Genomic DNA, 20,565 nt, shown 5'->3' with positions numbered 1-20,565 from the left:
CACAGGGAGGGGAACATCACACACCTTGGCCTGTAGGGAGGGGGTGGGGAAGGGGAGGGAGAGCATTAGGAGATATACCTAATGTAAATAACGAGTTAATGGGTGCAGCACACCAACATGGCACATGTATACATATGTAACAAACCTGGACGTTCTGCACATGTACCCTAGAACTTAAAGTATAACAAAAAAGAAAAAAAGAAAAAAGAAATGACAGAACTGAGATTCAAGTACACAAACTGGCATGTCCTTCTCACATACCATTATATCCCTTTACTCAGAACCTACAGCAACTAAGAGGGCAAGAGCATCACAACAAAGGATCATCTATATGCAAGATCCCAACACTGTCTGCCCAGGATCCCCTCTCAGAGAGCAGCACTGATGAGCATTGGAGGGATGTGATCACACCCCAGGAGTCACTCTCCAAATGTTAAGGAAATCCCTTCCTCAGAAATAAACGCTTTGATAATTACACTTGGAAGGGAGCCTGGATATTAACTAGTTGCAACCCCCTCTCCATTTTTGAGCTGAGTAAAATAAGACCAAGAAAGATGAAGAGACTTGTCCAAAGGCACCTCATTATTGACGAAAGAACCAAAGACAAAACTACATCTGTAATTTAATTAGTTATTTGTTTATATCCTGTCTTTATAAATCCATTCTAGCAGTTGTTGAGGATGTACCCTACCAACCCACCCTGTACAGACATCACACTAAGCAACAGGGATGTAAGGATGAAAAAGGAACTCATCCTCTGCATTTTAGCTTCCTCAGCTCAAGATATTTTGTCCATCCTTCCCCACAGTTTGCAAGCTGTCACAACTTTATTGATTCTTAGACGCATATTCAAAGCTGTCGCAACAAAATCTCTCACCTACCACTTCTGCTGCACACTGAACCTTCAGAGAAAATTAAATGGGCTGAATTGATTAGCTATTATGTTGAGCCACATAACATTTCAATTTCTGCAGCTCAAAACTGGTGAAATATTGTCAATGTCCCATAATCCAACCTAACATTCATAAGCTGCCTGGAATCTCTTAAGAAGAAAATCGCCCTTCGTTCTGATAAATCATCCCAGATATTCCATGAAAGTGTGTTGCATGGGTTTCAATTAGGAAAGTAAAGTCTGGAGAACAGATAAGTAAATAAATGGTTATGTATACATACAATGGAATACTGCACAGAAATAATAAAGAACAAACTTCCCACACACACAACATGGAGGAACAAGAAGACATGCCATGTCGGCTGGAAGAAGCCAGATACAAACAAGCACATGCTGTATGACCCAATGTATATGATGGTCCAGAACAGGCAAAAAGTACTTGATTGTGATAGAACTCAGAGAAGCAGTTACCATGGGGAGTATATGGTTGCATAAAGAACTTGAAGAAAACTTACAGGGCACTGAATGCTGAATGTGTTCTATATCTTGAACTACGTATCAGTCACAGGGATTTAAACATACATAAAAATTAATCCATCTATATATTTAAAATCGCTGCACTTTGTCCACTTTGTTACATGAGTATGTATGTTATACTCTAGTTTTTAAAAAGGAAGAAAATTATATTCTCTGACCCCCAGTGATACAGTTTAATATAGTGGTTAAGCACAGGCTTTGGAGGCAGACAATATCTGCTGCTAACTAACTATTTGGCCTTTGATGATATATTTAACCTCCATAAGCCTTGGTTTTCTTATCCCTGAAATGGAAATAAACAATAACACCTACATTACAGAGTTGGACTCATTAAGTAAGATAATATTTATGAGGCACATAGCACAGAATAGGTGCTCAAGAACAGCCAGTGGGTACTAGGAGTAGTACCAGTATATGGGCTATACTGAGAGCCCTCACTCCTGGCATACACATCAATTCCAGGGAAATTCTTTCCCTGAACACCTCTCATTCCTCATGTGGTCCTTGATGGAGAGGTAGAAACCAAGTGTTAGGGCCCCCAGCTCCCTGCCCACTTGTGGTTCCCCCTACATACCAGCAGAGTGTCTGGGAGGTTGTGCCCCTTTGTGAAGGTGATGACCACGGGGATGATGTCCACTGCAGCAAACTCCAGTGTGGCTGTATTGATGGCAGCTGCATCATAGGCCCAGCCCGCCTGGAAGAACACAGCCACCTTCCTCATGAGAAGACCTGAGCGTACACGTTTGAACACGTGTCTCGCCATAAACCTCATGGTGGCCCCAAGGTTCCTGCGGCCAGATGAGTGCTCCAGGGGGATGTTCCTGACAGCCTCCAGGAGTGCAGCCTTCTCCTTGTAGTCTGAGAAACGAACCAAGTAATTGGTTTTGGCATTGTAGGAAACAATGGCCACACGGGCACCTGTTGGGCAGTTACTGTCACTTATTTCCATCTTCATCAACAGAGACAATAAAATGTTTCTCATCCTCTCAAAATCCAACGGGGAGACATCATTTGACATGTCCAAGGCAAAGGCCACTTCGGTTGGGAACACTGGGCATTTGGAAATACCTTGAGACAACAGATATACAGATTTAAGATGTTCTGTAATGCCTCAAAACCGGTAAGGATTAAAGTGAGTAAGAAGGAATATTATTTACCTCTTGAACAAGCTGGAAGGGAAATTATTTTGGAGAGAAAGGAAGACATTGTTAGCTTATGTAGGCAATGGCACCTTTCCCATGTGTGTGCTTCAATAGGAAAAACCATCTCCTTTGAGAAATTCAAGCGTGGCCTTCTCAGGCTCCTGCTGAGTATGGCAGAGACCTCTACTTGTCCCCCAGAATCCATTCTCCCTTTTTTTCTATAGTCACGGAACCCCCAATTTTGGATTGGCCCTATGGATGCCTGGGACAAAGACAACATTTCCCAACTTATTCATCTTACAAGTTCTAGGTAAGAGAATAGGAAAGATGATAGGTAAAACTTTGAAAAAATATTCTTCTCCTTTCCCTTCCTTTCCCTGGTGGCTGAAATATAGATGTGATGACTGAAGCCTGATATATTTTCAGACCATGAAGTGATTTGGGGAATAGAACACCCCATATACACACAATGGCAAAGCAGGAAAATATAAAGGGACTGATCTCTGACCACCACAGGCTCCATATCAACCTGAACTGACTAGTTCCAGCCTATGGTTTCAGAAATAACATTTGTACCACTGTTACTGAGGATTTAGGTCACATTCAACTGAACTTAAACCTAACAAATACATCGAGCTATTCTGAAACTATATTATATACATGTATATAATATATACACATATAAAATTACATATATATTAATTATAAACTATATGTATTACATGTGTGTATACAAGTAACATATTTTCAAAAAATACTAAAAAAACAAAAAATTAGAATTACCCTTAATTCATCATGTGTATGTATGTATGTAAATAATAAATATAGAATTATTTCATTTCATTTTATAAAACTTGGAGCTTAAGATATATTTATTCTGAATCTTTATTCACTTAGTATGTAATGATTTTTTCCATCAATAAATTTAGAGCAATATCATCTATTCTACTATATAGATGATCCTTTATGAGGAGTATACCTGTACATGTATCTGTGCACATTTGTCCAATCATAGCCCTACAGAAATCTCTATAAGTATTGATTTTATATGCATGGTCCAGCCAATTGCTCTTCAGAAAAGTTGTATCAATTTATACTTACACCAGCAATGTGTAATCTTATACATTTCTCAATCTGAATAGGGATTTTTCTGGCATTTTTAAACACTTCCAATCTGATAAACAAAATGGGTATCTCATTGTTTTAATTTGTATTCTATGACTTCTGGTGAAATTGAACATTTTTACAGGTTTATTGTACATTTGTATATTTTCTTTTCTGTCTTTTGTCCATTTTCAACTTAAAAGTGGTGTTCGTTTTTTTGTTTTTACTTTTAGGTTTAGCCATTATGCAATGTCTGTGTTTGTAGATAAAAATGATTGAGCAGTAGCAATTTTTTTGTATTTCAGCATGATATAGTAAGGAAGTTAGTTCCTTTGTGTGTGTCCTTTGCTTATATTGCAAATTATTTTTTCCCACTTTTCTGTTTACTTTTGACTTCATGGCATCCCTCAGTGTAAAAGGGCTTTAACTTTTTATATGGTTAACTCTGACACTCTTTTAATTCATAATTACACTGATGATATTATTCTTTATGATTCTGAGGAAAAAAAATTCCAGAATCTCCCTGAACAGCCACTGGATGGGAACAGAGAGAACATCGAAGGGTTAGGGTAAGAAAGGCGGGATGATTGTAGAGAAAACCCAAACTTCCAAACTAAGCAATTTGCCAATTCAACATTCTCGCCCCATGGCCGTTAAGTAGATAAATGTACACATCCTAGGACACAAATATCCTGGAATGCATTGAACATAGTAAATAAATTCCAACTTGGGGAATTTATTTAAGTAATGTGACAAAACATTACTTAAGATTGGATTGTTCATAATTCCATTTTTCAAACACAACTGTAAATAAAACAAGACAGATTTCTTCTCAAAGGGTGACTATTGATCCCTCTTATTTAAAAGGGTTACATTAAAAGAACAAAGCTCCTCTGTTATGTTTTGTGATAAGCAGCAGCGAGATGTAGGCACACAGGTGTGCAGTTACAACATCTCCTGGGGCACAGCACTGCTCAGTGGAGCTTCTCTTCATTGTTGAGATGGCATGCTCTCAATCCATTTTCTTTCTGAGACCACATTGGGAAAGACTACTTACCTAAAGGGGAACTGAGCCCACTGTATGAATTTATAAGAGCCTTTCACAATGAATAAGGCATCTTCCAAACCTCAGCCAAAGCCTCAGGTGACTTATGCCCCTAATCCGTAATCCATCCCCAGCTCATACCACTGGTTCCTTTTAGGCCTTTCCAAAACAACTTACGGCAGTTTTCACGTGTGAAATCAACAATTTTGCAAGGCTGTTAAAAAGATGTGGGAAAACAGGAAAAGGAAAAGTATTTAACTTGAAGCATAGTTTTATTCACACTTGTCACTTAGGAATGTCATATGGATGTTATCAGTGCCTATCTGAAGCTTTTTAATCTACAACAGAAAACCCCAAAATTGTCAGAGCAGATGAGACTATTCTACAATTACATTTCCAAATCCAGTCGATATTTTAAAAGATTTAAAAGATGTGTGTGCAATATAGTCCCCATACTTTTGGAGACAGGTAGATAAGGGGTACCCATTTTTTAAATCTGCCTTACAAAGTAATGGAATCAAACCTGATTTTGAAGAAGTTGAAATCAAAGAATCTCAGCAGAGAATGCAGGGAAATGCTTTCAATTCTTGGCACTCTGTATTATAGTAGCAATTCCTATATCACTTCTTTAGAATGACTGCCAAGACAGGCACTCCTAACACCTCACCTAGTCATTACTCTTCTTTCCTTTGATCCCTTCCTCTCTGTTCTGTTCTTCCCTCCATCCCAGACCTCATCACTTCCTGCTCCTCAGTTGCCTCCACACCCCCCACCGCCTGCCTAATAGTATTTTTGTACTTGGGAGATGAAACACTATCATAACTTTTGAGACTGTTTTCAAGTGTTCCATGAAACACAAAAACCTGTGCTATACAAAAGCCTGTGTGTGGGTTTATAAATACTTTATAAGCAGTTTTTGAGCTTTACAAAAAGTCACATTACAGAAAGGTAGTAGCCTCAAAGTCTTTTCTAACATCAACTAGTGTTGCTCCAAAACATCCCAATTCCCTGCTGGATTTAAAATATCATTCTACTATTTTTATTTGACTTGGTGATAACATTTCAAAGTAAAGTCTATAAACTTAAAGTACTAACAGAATTTGTAAGAGGAAAAAACTAAAGAATCTTTAAGATTAACAGATTTCTATTTTGTGACAGTGGAAAGCTTTGTGTTCTAAGAAGAATAAAGTTTTGGCTGGGTGCATTGGCTCATGCCTGTAAAATCCCAGCACTTTGGGAGGCTGCGGGAAGTGGATTACTTCAGGTCGGGAGTTCAAGACCAGCCTGGCCAACATGGTGAAACCCTGTCTCTACTAAAAATACAAAAATTAGTCAGGCATGGTGGCACACGCCTGTAGCCCCAGTTACTTGGGAGGCTGACATAGGAGAATCTCTTGAACCCAGGAGGTAGAAATTGCAATAAGCCGAGATTGCATCACTGCACTCCAACCTGGGCGACAGAGCGATATTCCCCCTCAAAAAAAAAAAAAAAGGAATAACATTTGGAATTAAAATCTTCACCTACCGTCATTTCTACCAAACCTTTGGGGCCCTTGATACCCTGGAAAGAATGTAAACTTGAGTTTAAAATGCAAAATTTTGAGATCCAACACATTCTTCTACAGAGTTGGCAAAATAACTCCACCACACTACATAGACCATCTTCTGTCCTTCACTCCCAGCCCCAGAGTTCTGTCTGACTCCTTTAGGAAGTGCCTAAGAGGTGTATCCAAGACCTCTGAGTCCAGAAGGCCTAAACAGAAACACTTTTAGAGGACCAGGTTATTTTGAAAGCATAGCTTAGGATCACACTCAGAAAAAGGATTATCCCAGATCCCAGGACCATTCATCAATAGTTCTAAAGTAGACCTCAGTTCCTCCCTTATCTTCTCTTCAGGCCATCCAGCACCACCCTTTTTCAGCCCTAATACTGAACAAGAAGTCTTCTCTGGAAAACTTCAGATTAGAGCTTCACGGCTCCAACCTCTGGGAGTCTAGAGATCATTGTTCTTATTTAGAATCTACAAGGTTGTAATTTGTGACCTCAGGCAGGTCACTATAATTATCTCAGCATCTCAGCCTTTGTTTCCTCTTCTGTAGAAATACCATGAATGGTCCTTTTAGCACTAAAATTTTTATTTTCTGACTTTGTCACACCTCTCCAGTAAACCCTAGACTGCATTGAGACCACCAGGTTCAATCCATGGCTGACCTACTGTGCCATCCCTCGTGGATTGATAGTCTGGCCTCCTAGGACAAGGCATAGAGCAGAAGAATCACAGCCTCAAAGTCTTTCCTTTCATATCAAATGATGTTCCAGGGAATTTTAAAAATATTCATGGACTTGCAACATTGTTAGTTAAGATTATATAAATACTGTATTTTGTTAGGCTTTCCTGCTGGTTTTTGCATAAATATTGTTGCTCATCTTGTTTGCAATGATAAACTCACTCTCCAGTGAGTTTTACGAATCATTTTATTTATTTAGACAGGTTCATAAATCTCCAGCCACTCTAATATCTTCCCCATGTTCAAGTAAAAATATATATTGAATAAATATACTGCATAACGACTTGAAGCTAATATGCCGTAGGAAAATTTGCCCCATTCTCTATGTCAATCCCACTGTATGTCCCAAATGTTCATTTCTTAAGAGATGCCTCTTATCAAATCTTTATTTATTTTTATACAACAGTTGAAAACAAAAGGAAAAAGAAGGGTACATGTTACCATTTGTCCTGGTGGGCCTTGGTAACCTAAAGTTCCAACTAATCCAGGAAAGCCAGCATTACCCTAAAAAAAGACCAAGCCAGAAGAATAAGATTCCTCCTTGATTACAACCATCAGATCCACTTTGACATGTTATTATTCCTAATGCCAATGAGTCTGCTATTGACCAGTTAGTTTATAAACTATATATCTGTGGGATAAGACGTAGAGAATAGAAAGAGAGGGAGGTCATTTTATGGGAACCATCCAAATTCCCCCCGTATGCCCAACCTCATTCATGCATATGTGTACATACACACACAAATACACACTTCTAGATAGATCCCTAAAAGATGACTCAATACACTCTGTTGAGTCTTGAGGTTATATAATAAAAATAATGTAGGACGTCTACATTAAGGGTGTCATCAGGAAAAAGGAAAAATTTCCCTACCACCTCGTGATTCTTAGTGTTTCAGAAAAGGCATATGGTGGCCATAGGTTCACTGCTCATCTTCCAAGTATTTGAAATGACACAGTGTTATCTAAATACAGTGATTCCTTTATCTTTTTTTATTTGAAACTGTAAATAAAAGTTAGTTGATTAGAGCAACCATAGCCAGCAGCAAGCCAAGTTAGGCACAGATCAAATATTTCTTTACCTCCTTGCCAATGTATGAAAATACTAATTCTTGAGTACCTAGAAAACATACATTCTCTTTCCTTTCCTCTTTTCTGCAGTAAACACCAGTCCATTTCCTAGAAGACCTTGGTGTCTAACGATGATCAACTAAACATTACCAAGATGTTAGATATCCACAGGCTTACTCTTTTCAAAAAGAGCTGCCAGTGATTGTGGCTGTTCAAGGCTGACTGTTCAGAACATAAAGAAATTGGTTGTTAATCAGAGACTGTATAAAGCACAGTGGACTCAAAGTCCACCAAGATGGCAACTACATTCTCAAGAATCTTTTCTAAAAATAGCAAGAGAAAGTTAAGGCTTTGAAGAATCCTAAAGAAACAGCAATGTTTGCTCAACAGCTAAAACAATATCCTTCCACATGATGTCTAGACTTACCAAAGACAGAAGTGCTCCCAAACTTGGTTTTAAAAGGTTGGTATTGTAAAACCAAAACTCCCAACTTGGATTTTCTGTTGTTATGGCTTGGTAAACTGTATTCGTATTCAGGAGATAAATGAGAGTGGGATTAAGTGGGGAGTGGGATAGCCAAAGGAAGGTGTGGAATGAGCATTGACTGAGCAGGAATAGGGTTCCTGCTAAGAAGTCCTAACCCAGTGAAAATGTACTTCCGTAATGATATGGGCTTCTATAGATCTTAGGAAGTCTCTTTGATTCTTACCCTCTTCCCTCTTATTCCCTTTGCCCCCTTTTCTCCTTGATGGCCCGGATCACCATCTTCTCCCTTAATAGAATCAAAAGCAGAATTTTGAGTGTAAAGAAAAACAAGCACAAACAAATGACACATGCCGCCTACCAGTTGCCAGGACCAGAAATATATCTTCTTACTTGGACACCAGGATAGCCAGGGAATCCACGTTCACCCTAGTGCCAGAAATGAGATAAGGTCTTGTTTAATATCATGTGATTGAGAAATTTCCTTGACATGCCTTGGGGGAAAAGAAGACACATAATCCAGGTTCACCCTAGTGTCAGAAATGAGATAAGGTCTTGTTTAATGTCATCTGATTAAGAAAGTTCCTTCACATGCCTTGGGGAAAAAGAAGACACTATAATTTTGAGGAAATATACTCAAAACAAGTGCCAGGAAAAACAACTGTAGCAACAGTTGTTATCTTGAGCTGCTCTCAAGTGGCTGTATTTCATATCTCTAATTCAACATGAAACAACTTATAAATAATTTTTACAAATTTCTCCCCTCTCTAGTATATTGTGTAATGAAACTTCTTCTGTAGGGCATTTTTATCTCTCAGCTTAAATAACCTAAGGTTTAATCCAACAGAAACCAAGTGAGAGGGCACCACATTGAGTGTTGGGAAGCAGGTGCTCATTGTCAGAACCAAAGGCATACTACAAAGCAATCATGCATTCAACAAATATCCATTTGCATGTCCTATCTTCCAAGCACTTCTCTAGGTACAGGAAATTCAGCAGTGAACAGAACAAAGACCTTGCTCTCATGGAACTTACATATTGGAGGGGAAGAAAATGAACAAAGAAATATATAACATGTGAGAAAGAGATCAATCTTATTCCAGAAAGGGGATTAAGGAATAAAGAATTATGTGTATCAAAGGATGAGGAGGCACTATTTTATATGAGGTAGTCAGGCAAAGCCTTTTTATAAAGGCGGCATTTGGGTGAAGACCAGCATGAAGTGAGAAAACAAGCAGACATCTGGGAGAAGAGCATTACAGGCAGAGGGAGGGAGGAGTATGTGGGAAAAAAAAAAAAACCCTGAAGTAAGAGGAAGAATATGTGCTGCCATGTTTGAGGAACACTGAAGCAGAATGGAGCGAGGAGGGCAGGCAGGAGGAGATGAAGTCAAAGAGTTCACAGAGACCACATTTATAAATTCTTACAGGCCATGTTAACAGTGGGTTTTATTCTGAGTGACATGGAGAATGACAGAAGAGCTTTGAATAAAGGAATGACTTGATCTGACTATGTTTTTAAAGATGTCTCTAGCTGATGCATGGAGAAATAACTATATGAGGTAAGCGTGGAAGCAGAGAGACCAGTTCAGTGGCTACTGCAATAACACAGATGGAAAATTATGTTGGCTTGGTCCAGAGGGTGGCAGTGCAGTTGTGGGAAATGATAAAATGCTGGTTGTACTTTGAAGATAGACTTACCACTATTTGTTGATGGATTAAATGTGGGAGTGAGTGAAAAAGATTTATCAATGACAGCTGCAAGTGTCTGTCTTGAGCAACTGGATGGATGAAGTTTCCCAGTCCCTGAGATAGGAAAGGCTGGAGGAGGGGCAAGTTGTTAAGGGAAACAGTTTTGGCTGACTGGATATTTGATAATATTAAAGGATTATTATTAATTCTTTGGTGTAAGAATGGTATTGTGGTTACATTTTTAAATAATCTTTTAAAGATGCAACCTGAAATGTCTATGCATGGAATATATGATTATCTTGAAGTAAATCCCATATATCACATGACCTACAGTAGGTGAACATATGTAGAGGTTCTCTCCTCACTCCTATTTTCTTAATGAAATACGAAGCATGATCATCTGCTTTAAATATGGACGACAAAGCAGATCTTGGAGGTTTGAGGAGGAAGGAAGGGTATGAAATCAGCATGGTGGGAGGATAAGTGAGTGGGAGTATAAATAAAACAAAACAAAATTGGCCAGGGGTTGTTTTGTTTGGATTAGGTGATGGGAACATGGGGTGAGGCAGGAAAGTGTCATTATACTAGTCTCCACTTTTATTTATTTTTGAATTTTTCTGTAATAAAGGGTTAACAAACAAAAAAACAAGAAGAAATGTGTTTGGGGACATGCCGATTTTAAGATGCCTGTTAGATGACCAAGTGGAAATATTTTTAGAGTTTGGGATATTGGTCCAAGCTGGAGAAATAAAGTGGAGATAACAGGATAGATGGTTATTGATGACACGGAACTGGATTTCCCCAAGAAATGCCACCTGAGAGGTGAGTAAAGAAGGAAGAAAGTATGAAAATAGAGCTTTGAGTCTTCCAATACTTAAAGGTCAAGAACATCCAGAAGATCTAGCAAAGCAGGATGAGAAAGAGAAGACAGTGAAAACCAGGAAAATAGAATGTACTGGAAGTTGAGTGAGGGAAAAAATCAGGAATAAACCTATGATCAATCTGTCAAATGCTGCTGAGAGATGGAGCACAATGAGGGCAGAGAAGTGACCGTTGAATTTAGCAACATGGGGTTTACCTCAACTAAAGCAAATGTAGTTGAGTGGGGAGGGTCAAGAAGTGAAGGCTCAAGTGTTAGTTTTTCAACCTCAGCGCCACTGATATTTTGGGCCTGATGGTTCTTTGTTGGGAGGGGCTGTCCTGTGTATTGTAAGATGTTAAACAGCATCTCTACCCAGTAGATGCCAGCACTCTCTCCTTGAGTTCTGACAACCAAAACATCTCCAGACATTGTCAAATGTCCCCTGGAGGGCAAAAATCACTCCTGTTGAGAAGCACTGGTATAGACTGCTCCTTCAGTGAGTTTTCCCCCAGGGGAAAAAAAAATGGACTGAGAGCCTCGGAAAGCAAAAGGGAGTAGAATCCAGTCTAGGAGGCAAGGATCAGTCTTAGATAAGACTGTGGACCCTCGTCCATAGCAGTAGGAGAGAAGGCAGTTTAAGTATTGAAGACAGGCCGGGCGCGGTGGCTCAAGCCTGTAATCCCAGCACTTTGGGAGGCCGAGACGGGCAGATCACAAGGTCAGGAGATCGAGAGCATCCTGGCTAACATGGTGAAACCCCGTCTCTACTAAAAAATACAAAAAAACTAGCCGGGCGAGGTGGCGGGCGCTTGTAGTCCCAGCTACTCGGGAGGCTGAGGCAGGAGAATGGCGTGAACCCGGGAGGCGGAGCTTGCAGTGAGCTGAGATCCGGCCACTGCACTCCAGCCTGGGCGACAGAGCGAGACTCCGTCTCAAAAAAAAAAGAAAAAAGAAAAAAAAAAAGTATTGAAGACAAAGCAGATCTTGAAGTTTGAGGAGAGAGGAGAGGGTGTAAAATAGTCAATTCAGAGAGAAGGGGAGTGAACAGATTAAGAAAATGTAGTCAACTGGCCAATCAGCAATATGGGACATTTAAAATGAGGCCATTACATCTTGCAAAGAAAAATTCATGCAAATATGGACTGAATCTGTGTTCCATAATGTTAGCTGTATCACAAAAAACAAAAACTGCCCTTGTGCTTAGCTCCAAATTGACATGTAGCCCAAACAATGCACATTTGAATTCTACACAGAATTTGCCTGCTATGCAAACTTGTCCATAGCAAAGAAAAATTTAGTTTACCTGGATGGGATTTCAAGGGACTAGCTTCCACATTCAGCTCTGCCTCTAACTAGCTGTGCAACCACAGGCAAGTTACTTCACTTCTCTAAGCCTCAATTTTCTGAAATGTAAATTGACAAAGCTAAGCTAGATGGTCACTGAGGTTTCCCCATAGCCCATCATTCCATAGTATTTACTGAGAACTTACTATGTTTGAGGCATTTTTCTGCTCAATAAAATGGCAGTGGTGCAATCTTGCAGCCACAGGGAAACAAGAGAATTGCAGAGAAGCCAGCCCAGAATCCTGACATCATTAAGCAACTAAGCATCACTAAACATCCTAGTGATTTCTTATTTTGTGAGGCAATACATGTAACTTGAAGACTAAAGCATCCAGAATAACAGTGGGTATTAATATTTGATTTGCTCAACAAGTTCCATGTGACCTCCATGTCAGTGACCAATTAACTACATATTAAAATACAAGCTTCTTACGAGAGTGGCACTCATTCATTCAAATACAGTTATTGAGCACCTACTCTCTGCCAGACTCAGTTCCAGAAAAACAAAAGTGCAATGCTACTGTCAGGTTTACAGCCTGGGGGATACAAGAACAAATTATAATACAACCTTGACAGAAAGGAGCTACTGCAGAAATATGAACATGCTTTAAGAACACAGAGTATAGGACAGCAAATTCTGTCTGGGGAAGACCAAGGCTGCTTCCACAAGGAGAAGTTGGTACTTGAGTGGGTCTTAGAAAATGAGTAAAAATTGTCCAAGAGATGGAGATCAGGAAGCATATTCCAAATGAAAACACGAGCGTTTGTAAAGGCAAGGAAGTTGAGAAAGGGTCTGGCACTCCCAGAGCTGAGATGGGAATATCTGACATATATGTGGAAGATGAGGGAAGAAGTTTGACTTTTAAATAAGAGAGCTACAAAATCAATTTTTACTTTTTAGCGAGGGAGCGCTGGTGGCCAAAACATTTTGTAAATATGTACAAACTGTTCCTGGCATACAACTTGGAAAATAACACTTATTTTAACAAAATAAAATAAAAACTATAGTCCTTAGTTCAGAATGTCCTGTAAGGTTACCCTCACCTTTGTTCCTTTTCTTCCTGGATGTCCATATCCATCAGAACCAGGAAGACCCTAAGAAAATGACATATAAGATGAATTGTAGAGTCATGTAGACCAACACTTGGTTGATAATAGTATCTGAACCCTTGGATAAATCAACAATGCAAAGAAGTAGGGATAACAATGGGGCTTGATGGAGATTGGGAGACTACCTTCATAGGACAAATACTCAGATTTGGAGAAATCTTTGAAAGACCACAATAGAAGGAAGTTTCTAGGGTTTTTAAACCCCCATCTGTACATCAGCAAGATGATACCTTGGTTGTAGGAAGCTATACACAACTGTACAAAGTTTCCCTTGGGCTAAACTTGCTTTCCTTGTGAGATAAAGTAAAAATAGAAGCTTTAGAATTGGTAAATCATCAGACAAAAGCACAGACTTTGGAGAAAAAGATCGGAATATAGGCAATATACTTTAGTGGTTAAATGTACAGACTATAAACCCAGACAGACCCGAATTTTTATTCCAGTTCCAGTGTTAGTTGTTTGAGTCACCCTAGGGAAGCTGCACAACCTCTATAAACTTCAGTTTCCTAATCTGTAAAATAGGGATAATAGTATCATCTACATTGTATACTTGTTGGGAAGATTGAGATTGTGTATGAAAAGTGCTTAGCACAATGTCAGGCACAGAGGCAGTACTTGATAAATGGTAATTAGTCTGCTGCTGGTGGTAGCAGTGGTAGTGATGGTGTCAGCAGGAGGGCAGTAACAGTAGTGGTGCTGATAGTAATAATGAAGGTGGTGGTGATGATGGTAGTGATAGTGGTAGCCGAATTGGTGACTGCAATGATAGCTCTGCATGGTTGATCTGTACATGATGGTTGGTGCGTGGCAATGGTGGATGATGGTGGTTGGTGGTAGTCATGGTTCGGCTCGGTAATAATGAGGGATGATTGGTTGATTAGTGATGGTGGGGTGGTTGGTGGTGGTGATGATGACAATGGTGATAGTGATAGTGGTAGTAACGATGGTAGTGGTGGTGGTGGTGATGGTGATGGTAGTCATGGTGATAATGGTGATAGTGATGGTGGTGATAGTGATGATGGTAATGGTGGTATTGATGGTGATGGTGGTGATGGTGATGGTATTGATGATGCTGGTAATTGTGATGTTATTGCTGAAGATAATGATGATGGAGGTTGCAGCGGTGGTAATGATGATAATCATGAAAATGATGATACTACCAAGGAGCTTAGCATCTGTATAGACAGACAATGAGCTTCCTGTAATAACGAGTAAATTCAAAACCCTATAGGTGTTTTTTCTGAATAAACAAAGAATTTCCCTAAACCAGGTAGATCAGTTGAGAAGAAAAATTAAAAATTTGAAGACATGAAAAGATTCCTATGGTCTAAACAGCAAAGTCTGAAAGACTAGAAAAGAAAGAAAAATAAGAGAAAGAAGATTGCCAAAACGAGTTCTTGGCAGGGGCTGGTGGGGGTGATAATGAAGTTTATTTGCTGTTACTCCATCTTCTCCTTGCTGAAGGATGTGCAGAAACTCCAGCATCTGCAACCCCCGAGACCCAAACTCTGTATTTTTTGAGATGTCTCTTGAAAATAGTCATAAAATAGGTAACTTGCTCTCCTGTTCAGGGTGATAACTAAGGTAAAAATGCATAGCCCTGTGTTTGAAAGTGTTGTTTTGTAGAAGGAAGTCTTTTATGATCTTTGGTCTCCAAAGATTATTTCTATGCTCTGAATAATCAAACCCATACTCTTAAAAGTTCGCTGATCTGGCTCTCTTATTTGTTGCCCTGGAAAAAAAAAATGTTTCACTGAACATCTCTGTATTCCTAAGACTCAAATACTCATAAAATATCATTGTCAAACAGATGAGAGACATTGGCACTTTGCTCTTCGATATGTGAGAAGGCAAAATAAATTCCAAGTCATCTTTGGAGTCTTAATTTATACAAGAAGTCTGAGAAACTTTGACTATTTCAATTCTTAAGAACTCTGGTGATCATGTCATATTTGTAACCACAAGTTTAACTCATCAAGAATATTAAAATTTTGTGTTCACAGCAATGATGTTAAAGCCATTTCAATTTATTACATCAAGTTGATGCCATTTTTGTTTATCAAACCTTTTTTCATAATTTCTTACTGGAATCTAAAAGATAGATAAGACACTTTAATGCTGTGGTAGATGACTCCATCAAAATTTGGCTTGGTGCACACTGAGATATTTTTAGACTATATCTCCCTGATTTGCCTGATTTCTTGTCTCTGGTACCTGTATTCTGAACTAAATAAAAGTAGTTTCATACATTTAAAAAGTTAGAATTTTATGTAAAATAAGAACAAATGGCAAACAAATTTAATCAAGAGTCCAAAACAGAGAAACTGGACTTACAGTTTGCCCTCTTGGTCCTTGTCGACCCTGTGGGCCTCTTTCGCCTGCATCACCAAGCTCTCCCTTTTATTATAAAGAGAAAAAATCAAATTAATTTTCTTCTATGAGATTACGCAATTTTGTGTCATCTTCCTCAGAGATTTTACAGTCACTGTTTTCAAGTTTTGGTAGCATACCATACAGCCCAAGGTAAATACTTTTCTCTAGGCTTTGTTAAATATGAATAACTAACAGAGATAGTCACAATTTTGGTTCTGAAAATTAGCAACACCAGGTATGTAACATCAATTACAGAATTTTATATTACTATGGCTTTTTCTAAATTTGGATGTGCACATTTACATTTGTGGTTAACCCATATGTGTATCTACCTGTTGATACATCTTTGTCTACTTATACATGTGATTCATTTTTCTATATGTTCATCTATATGCCTTGCCTTCAGTCAATAGAATCACCAACCTATCAGAAATGTATGCTGGAAATGATGATATAAGTAAAGATTTGCTTAAGAAAACCCAAGGAGTTCTCCCAAGCTACAATCAAGAAAGAGCGGGTTCTCTGACATTTACCTTCACTCCTCTTGGTCCAGGTTTTCCTTTTGAACCCTTTGGCCCTGGAGGCCCAGGATTCCCCTGAAACAAGATCATGGCCAAAATCACCACTAGGGCCACAAAGTTAACTGTCTGTCTCTCTTGTTATTATTGAAATAGTCTGTAACTGGAATATGCTCATGAATCACCTTAGAGATGGAAGCTTAGCCTTTAATATTTAATACAATTAATTAATTCTATCCTCCAACATACAAAATGCATAATATACACACTTACACTATGGGCTGGGGGATTGAGATAGGGCAGCAGGAGGCCACATCTACCACATACTGAGAATTGAAGGAATCATTTCTATGCTACAGGGGAAACATTGTTTGATTAAGAGATCCAGAAAACAAAAGCCTAGACATTCACCTGCTCCAAATTGAGAATATTTTCAGCTGAGATTGACAACAATATAATCAGTTATGAGGCTAGATTTTTTTTCCTGATCAAGACAGAAAAGAACAGAGCTATGGCTTTGGCCATCTTCGAGCTGCTATTTTCAGTTTACTGATGGAGACTCATTCCTGACTCTAATCATGCTGCTCATGTTTCTAAGCCATCTCAAATGCTCACTTCCTCAGGAAGCCACTCTAATCATCGGTCTCAATCTATCTGAGCATCTTATGAATCATAAGACATTCCCCCAAGATATTAGGTGTGGAGTAGAGCAGGCACTAGAAAGAACCAAGGTGGAGGTCATCAGTTCAGACACTTACTATCTGGATGACAAGTCATTTAATTCCCCTTAACCTCAGCTTCCTTATCTATAAAATTGGTATAGTCATGCTTCCTTACATATTTGTGAGGAGCAGATTAGTTACTGATACTTTTATATGGTACCATTATTTCATCTTTTACTATAGCTAAATATGAACTTGTATTACATACCCTTGAGGTTTAAACCCATATCTCATTGGTCACTATATCCCCACAACTTACCTAGAGTAGAAGGAGACACATAGCAGATGATCAATATCTACTGCATCAAATTAGCTCTTCTGGAAATTCCTGATATCCCCATATCCCAAACAAACAGTGTGGCTTTATGTTATTTATCCAGGAACACTCAGGGGTATGAATCAGCCAGTGTTAATGACTAGCTGCATGGTAGCTGTTTTACAAACCTACCTGAGTGCCCACAAAGCCTTTTTGACCAGAAGTTCCTGGTGGTCCTTGCCTTCCTCTTGATCCCTGATCCAAAGATGAAATTAAAATTCAACCAATTTTTAAAGAGTCATTTATATTCCATGTAACCACAAAATTATCTTGGATGCCAATGGAAGCACAAATTAAGGTGCCCTGACCCATCACGATCTCATTTATCAAACTTTAATCAGGGAGCATCTGCACTCTGAAGCGCCCCAGAACACTCACTTCAAACTCACTCCATCTGAAGCAGAGGGTGTGAGTCCTCAGCGCCTCTATTTTTAGCAATCTTTCCAGGTGAATCTCATGAGTACTAAAGTTTGAGAATATTGCTTTTATATTTGAATTCACTCAACTAATTTTAAATCCTAAAAGGGTGGTGAGAGGGCAGCGAAGCTATTGATCTCTATTGAAGAATGAACCTTTTCCTTGTACACACAAGGGTTAAGGACAAGAGATTGTGTTTTCGGTTTTATCAAGAGCCAAGGGTGCATTTAAGTGGCTTAATCTCTCTGACTACACTGCTGGGGATTTGCTCATTTTCTCTCCAATCTATTTTACTTTGCTGATTTTTGACACTTTAATATTTTTCCAGCTTTTCTGAGAAACACTTTCCTATTAGAAGTATTGATTGATTATGGCTTCTACTCTCCTAGGTGAGGTATTGACAATCATCTATTTAAATAGACCATCACTCTCGCATCCCAGCGGGAAGGTGAGAATTAAGGAGAGGTTTTATTGATTATCTTGCTCATGCTTCCCAGCATGACTTGCTTCCCTTCCAACCAGTTGTGTAATGAAGTGAATATAGACAGGAAAGCAGGGACACAACTGTGGTGGGGGGGTCCTGAGCTAGTCATCAAAAATAAAAGGGAAAAATATACATCTTTTCGTTGCTTTCCCTTAGTTCAGATACTATTTTCCATTGTAAAATAAGCATAGTCTCTATCTAATTACACATTGACTACCCATTTTTTTCCCTTGGTTCCTTTAGCAAGTCTAAGAGCAGCAGATACCCTCTGAAATTATCATCTGACACTCATAGGATTTTTAATTATGGGGAATGATTCGATATGTTAGTAAAATTTATTGTTCCAAAGTTCTTCAATTTGAGTATACTTAAAAACAATTTGACTTTTAAAATAAATACATAAAATGTGTTCCAGGAGGGCTATAGAATGACAGATTTGGGTTACGCTTAGACAATGCCGAAAGAACTGGTTGAAAGTTTAAATTTCCAGTTATCATTTGATAACCTGACAAAACCCCACTGGATGAACTTCTCCAGGGCAGGACCTTTGCCTTAATGATATGAATGTCCCAGGTCTATTAGTAGACTGCCCTGTGCATAATAGATACTCTGTAAACACTTTGCTGATTTTTCCTACCAAATTGAATGATGGGGGTCTCACTCTGTTGCCCAGGCTGGAGTGCCATGGCACCATCATAGCTCACTGCATCCTTGAACTCCTGGGCTCAAAGTGACCATCCTACCTCAGCCTCCCAAGTAGCTGGGATGACAGGTGCACACAACTATGCCAAGATATGAATACAATTTTAGTAAATTAAATAATATTTGAATACACAGCTTCAGAGGCAGTAATCAAGAGAACTGATTTTGTAACTATACTGCCTGAGTTTGAATCCCAGCTTTATCACTCACTAGCTGTGTGACCTTTGCCAATTTACCTAACTTCTCCATTCCCTCTTTATTTTTCTCCTGTAAAATGAGGATAATAACCTCCCTCCCACTGAAGAACTAAATTAGTTAATACAAGTGCTTTAGGCAGTGTCTAGAGCATGGAGGTCAATAAATATTAGCTATTGTGGTTTAATCTTTTCAGAAAAGGGGCTGTACAATTTTCTTTGGAAGGCCCTGGAAAGGAGGCATCCAAAGCCATTCTGATTTACATCAAATTATTATCAAACAACGAAGCTAAAATTTCAAACAAATATCCTTCAGCACTAAAACCAAGCTCCCAGATACAACCTGTGAGCCTGGATACCCAAGCTCTCCTTGGTAACCCTGTCCACCGGATTCTCCAGGTACACCCTGTCAAAATGAATGAAACTTATAGTGAGTTCACCAGCCATTTTTAGTGTTCATATTGAAAGCAGCTTTTTCTGCAATATATCACTTGAAACCACAACAGAAAGACTCAAACAATATTTGACTGGTTGTGATCAATCCTCTTAGGAGATGAAGTTGAAGAGGAAATGTGAGTGTTTACACTTATCTTGGGAAAAGGCAAGACCAGATTCTTAGGACCTTTCTCAGTATTTACACATCTCCTTCCAATGTCTCAGCTAGTGATGGGGCAAAATACTCTGTTTAAATAACCCAAACTCTTATTTTGTGTAATAACTGGTTACTAAATAATAACTGGTCCTTCCTTTTAAGACATACAGACGAAACGTTCAAGGGTGCTAAGGTCTTTTATTTCATACAAGGAAACTCAGAATGTTGATCACAGCAATAAACATGACGCTGAGACAAAGGCACACAAAGTGCTTGAGAAAATAACAGAAAACTGGCTTTAAAACCCTACAGACCTTTATGGCAAGAAGCTAGCTCTCTAGGCAAAGGGTGAGTTGTTAAAATGATTCATTCTACAACTGATTTAATTTATCCTGCAAATTAATATTTTCATTTCTGCAGAGAAGATATGTTTTCCAAGATTGAGGATAACATCTATTTTGTGAATTGCTCTGCTTTCTTTTTCATGTTGCTCACATGTTGACTAGATTATTAATTATTCATAGATATGCAAAGAGCAAAAACTTCAAAGTCAGAATTCAATCAATATGTGTATCAATTACTTGTGCTTCATCAGTTTTTGAAACTATTCAGTACTTCTATTAATCATTCCTGTTACGTTATTCCACTCTTTAAGGTTGATTTCTAGATTTATAAA

General features: G+C 38.7%; 1 protein-coding gene across 1 annotated transcript in view; it reads right to left on the bottom strand.

Annotated features, from left to right (window-relative positions):
* LOC108537207 (collagen alpha-4(VI) chain-like) overlaps nt 1-20,565 on the bottom strand; it is a 100,413-nt gene that overhangs the window by 19,431 nt on the left and 60,417 nt on the right. Inside the window, exons 23-34 of the mRNA XM_017884417.1 lie at nt 19,641-19,703; nt 17,633-17,695; nt 16,478-16,540; nt 15,906-15,968; nt 13,506-13,556; nt 8,958-8,993; nt 8,791-8,853; nt 7,451-7,513; nt 6,246-6,281; nt 4,898-4,934; nt 2,587-2,598; nt 2,004-2,497 (exon numbers count right to left, since the gene is read on the bottom strand). Coding sequence (XP_017739906.1) covers nt 2,004-2,497; nt 2,587-2,598; nt 4,898-4,934; nt 6,246-6,281; nt 7,451-7,513; nt 8,791-8,853; nt 8,958-8,993; nt 13,506-13,556; nt 15,906-15,968; nt 16,478-16,540; nt 17,633-17,695; nt 19,641-19,703 — 1,044 coding nt within the window. The remainder of the gene's footprint in view (nt 1-2,003; nt 2,498-2,586; nt 2,599-4,897; nt 4,935-6,245; nt 6,282-7,450; nt 7,514-8,790; nt 8,854-8,957; nt 8,994-13,505; nt 13,557-15,905; nt 15,969-16,477; nt 16,541-17,632; nt 17,696-19,640; nt 19,704-20,565) is intronic.

The sequence above is a fragment of the Rhinopithecus bieti genome, unplaced genomic scaffold, assembly GCF_001698545.2.
Source record: "Rhinopithecus bieti isolate Rb0 unplaced genomic scaffold, ASM169854v2 scaffold_12, whole genome shotgun sequence".
Taxonomy (NCBI): Eukaryota; Metazoa; Chordata; class Mammalia; order Primates; family Cercopithecidae; genus Rhinopithecus; species Rhinopithecus bieti.
The sequence above is the reverse complement of the archived record's forward strand: the minus strand, read 5'-3'. Positions and strand labels throughout refer to the sequence as shown.